This window comes from Sinocyclocheilus anshuiensis, unplaced genomic scaffold, assembly GCF_001515605.1.
Source record: "Sinocyclocheilus anshuiensis isolate Anshui unplaced genomic scaffold, SAMN03320099.WGS_v1.1 scaffold469, whole genome shotgun sequence".
Lineage (NCBI taxonomy): Eukaryota > Metazoa > Chordata > Actinopteri > Cypriniformes > Cyprinidae > Sinocyclocheilus > Sinocyclocheilus anshuiensis.
Window position 1 is genome coordinate 1 of NW_015537995.1, and position 2943 is coordinate 2943.

The 2943-nt window shown below is 39.8% G+C and overlaps 1 protein-coding gene across 1 annotated transcript; it reads left to right on the forward strand.

The window, feature by feature from the left end:
• The first annotated feature begins 6 nt into the window (after window positions 1–6).
• Window positions 7–2369, forward strand: LOC107675318 (coiled-coil domain-containing protein 86-like). The gene is made up of 4 exons (XM_016469622.1): window positions 7–664; window positions 944–1073; window positions 1359–1433; window positions 1551–2369. The coding sequence occupies exons 1-4, from the start codon at window positions 135–137 to the stop codon at window positions 1686–1688; spliced, it is 873 nt and encodes a 290-aa protein (XP_016325108.1). The 5' UTR covers window positions 7–134; the 3' UTR covers window positions 1689–2369.
• Window positions 2370–2943: the final 574 nt, after the last annotated feature.

Here is a 2943-nt window from a genome sequence, read left to right on the forward strand (position 1 = left end):
GCCAACCGCCATTAAACACAAAAGAAGAAGAAGAAGAAGAAGCAGTACAGGAGGAATGCACGTGTGTTTCCGCACATGTGTAGATTTTATTACAGTTGAAATATTTTCGTATTGTATTGATCGACACAACGCTGATGATGTCTGTGTCTGTAAACAAGAAAACAAACGGCGGAGATGCTGTTTCAGAGGCAGAAGCTCTCGATAACGAAGAGGACTCTCCTATTGTGAGCCGCACACGGAGTGGTCGCAGACTGCAGACACCCGCGGCCAAAACCCCCATCCGCCGGACCAGAAAGTCTGTTGTGCGAGAAGATCCGGCAGAAAGCACCGAGTCTCGGCAGGAATCCCCACCCGATGAGTGTACAGCAGATACTCAAGGCGATCAGTGCAGTCCAGAGACAGAACTAGTGTGTCCAGAGGTGTCTACATCAGCAGCTGTCAGTCAAGAGTCAGTGCCGGACACTGCAGGTTTGACAGGGTCAGATCAGACCAGTGAGAAGGAAAATGTGGTAAATAATACAGAGACTGAATCCACTGGTCCCACTGACCCTAAGAAAAGGGCAAAAAAAAGGACTCGCTCAGAATCCAGTGAGAAGAAAAGTAAGATGGTACCTCTTGGGAAACCTAAATCTGGAAGAGTATGGAAAGACAGAAATAAGCAAAGGTGATTAACACTAAAAAGTTTCTTATTACTGTCCTGATAGCACTCGGCTTGTTTAATTTTGGAGTTTTTGTGTCTGTGTTTGCTTTCACGTTCTTGCATGTCTATCAATCCATAATAATATTTAGATACATACACTTTTTCTTTAAGTTTTCTAACCCGTTTTGTTTTGTGGCTTATTTTTGTAGTCTACTCTATTTGTCTGTTTACTAATACTAGTCCATTTGTGTTTCTTCTGTCTGGTATCTATGTGACGTGTTCAGCGCTGGCTTTGTTTTGTAGGTTCTCCGCTCTGTTGAGAGACAAACCTCTGCGTACATCATGGGAAAAGAAGATGGAGGCCAAGAGAGAGAAGCAGCTGGTGAAGCAGTACCACCAACAGCTGAAAGATGAGCAGGCCAGAGAGAAAGAGGCAGGTTTATGCACCAAAACTTTGTCTTTTTATTTTTATTGCATTGTGTCCAACACCCATACGACTTACATGGATAAGTTACAAGTCTTCTATGCTCACCAAGGCTGTGTTTATTTCGCTTTTGATTAATGTAATGCTTCCTTGCTCAATAAAAGTGTCCATTTCTGAGAAACCTGGTGATGGTGACATTGTGATCCGTGGACAATATCATGACGTTTTGAAGTTAAAAGCTTAAATTAAAGTCAACATTGGTCATATGTGCTTTTTCTGCATCTAAATTTGCAGGAGAAAAAGAGGAGGAGAGCAGAAAACCTGAGAAGACGAGCAGAAAATGAAAGAAAAGCAGAGATTGTGCAAGTGGTAAATGCAGAATGTCAATTTGCACCAAAAAAATCAGTTGTTACTAACACTTTTTATCTGTCGAATTCTTCTTTGTTTGTTTTTGTTAAATAACTCATTACTGCTTTGCCCTTTCAGATTAAGAATACAACTAAGATCAAGAGAATGAAGAAGAAACAGCTGAGGAAGATTGAGAAAAGAGACACGCTCTCGATGGTGCAGAAAACACCACCTAGTGTCAAGAAGGGCGCAGGGAAAACAAACAGCAGCTTGTAGAGAGTTTCAGTGCAGTGATGCGAGAGAATCTCATCAGATCTTAGCATGCTATTGTTGATGTATGATACGTATGTGTGTAGTGCCTGTTGGATGGACTGACATGTGAACCTCACAATGGAAAATACTAGGGACGTGTAATAATGTTGGATTGGTGACTCTAAGTAGGGTTGTGAATCTGCTTTAAGTCTCTGGGTTTGATGTAATATGTTTACAACAAATTAAAAATCAAATATGTTTTGAACTCATGGATAATGTCACCGGTCATGTTTTTTTTATGTGATTGTCACATTAAAAAACAATTTAAGTAAATATCTTTATAGATAAATCAGTCAATTCTCCGTGCTTCATGCATGTAAAATTATTTTCTTTTTGTTGCTGTTTTGTATGAAGAGGTTTCATTTTCAGTATTACCTTGGGACTTTCCACTCTGTTTCCGCGGTTAGATATGGTGATGTGGTAATATTTATCTAGCTGAGAAGCTTATACACTTTCAGTATCTTAGGTACTTTTTACATGGTGAGCTGGAGTGATCTGTACTTTTCAGTCCAAAACAATACTATAAAAACTACAGCCCTAGAAGGCAAAAACATAATGTTCAGAAGTGGTGATTTAAAGTTGTACTCCTAAAATAAAATGAAATAATAAAGAAACAAATGAGAGAAATAAAACATCATGACTTGTCAGGGTTTGTTTTTGGGTAACCATTTCTGTCAAGATAGCCACCCATATTGAATGTTTTTCATAGTTTGTAAATCTCCAGTGGCCTGAGGTGAACCAAGCAGAAAGACGTAACCAAGTTATATGAGGTGATTGTAGGGGGTGGAGTCTGTCGCCAAACAAAGGAGAAGGTACTTTCAGTATTTATTTGATCTATAAAAGCAAACCGAGCGTGATAAACACCAAGAGAAACAGAGGACCAGAAAGATATCCTGTGTAAGACAGCATGGCTACGATTGTTCAGGAAGCATTGGTAAGATTGTTTGAAATGCATTTTAAAGCAGACAATCATTGAACATAATATGCCAACATTTTGCATAAGACTTAACAAGAAAGTGTTGTAACTGTCACTCGTGTCCAGCCTTATGTTTGTTTTATTGTCACAAATATCTTGGTTCTCTTTCAGGCTCAATACTTTCTGTTTCAGCCTGAAGCATGTGGACCCAGGCAATGTGTTAAAGGAGACCCCAAAGACACTGTGCCTGTTCCTTTCCATGAGCCGCTGGAAAACACCACCCACGCCGTTCTCCAGGTTCAA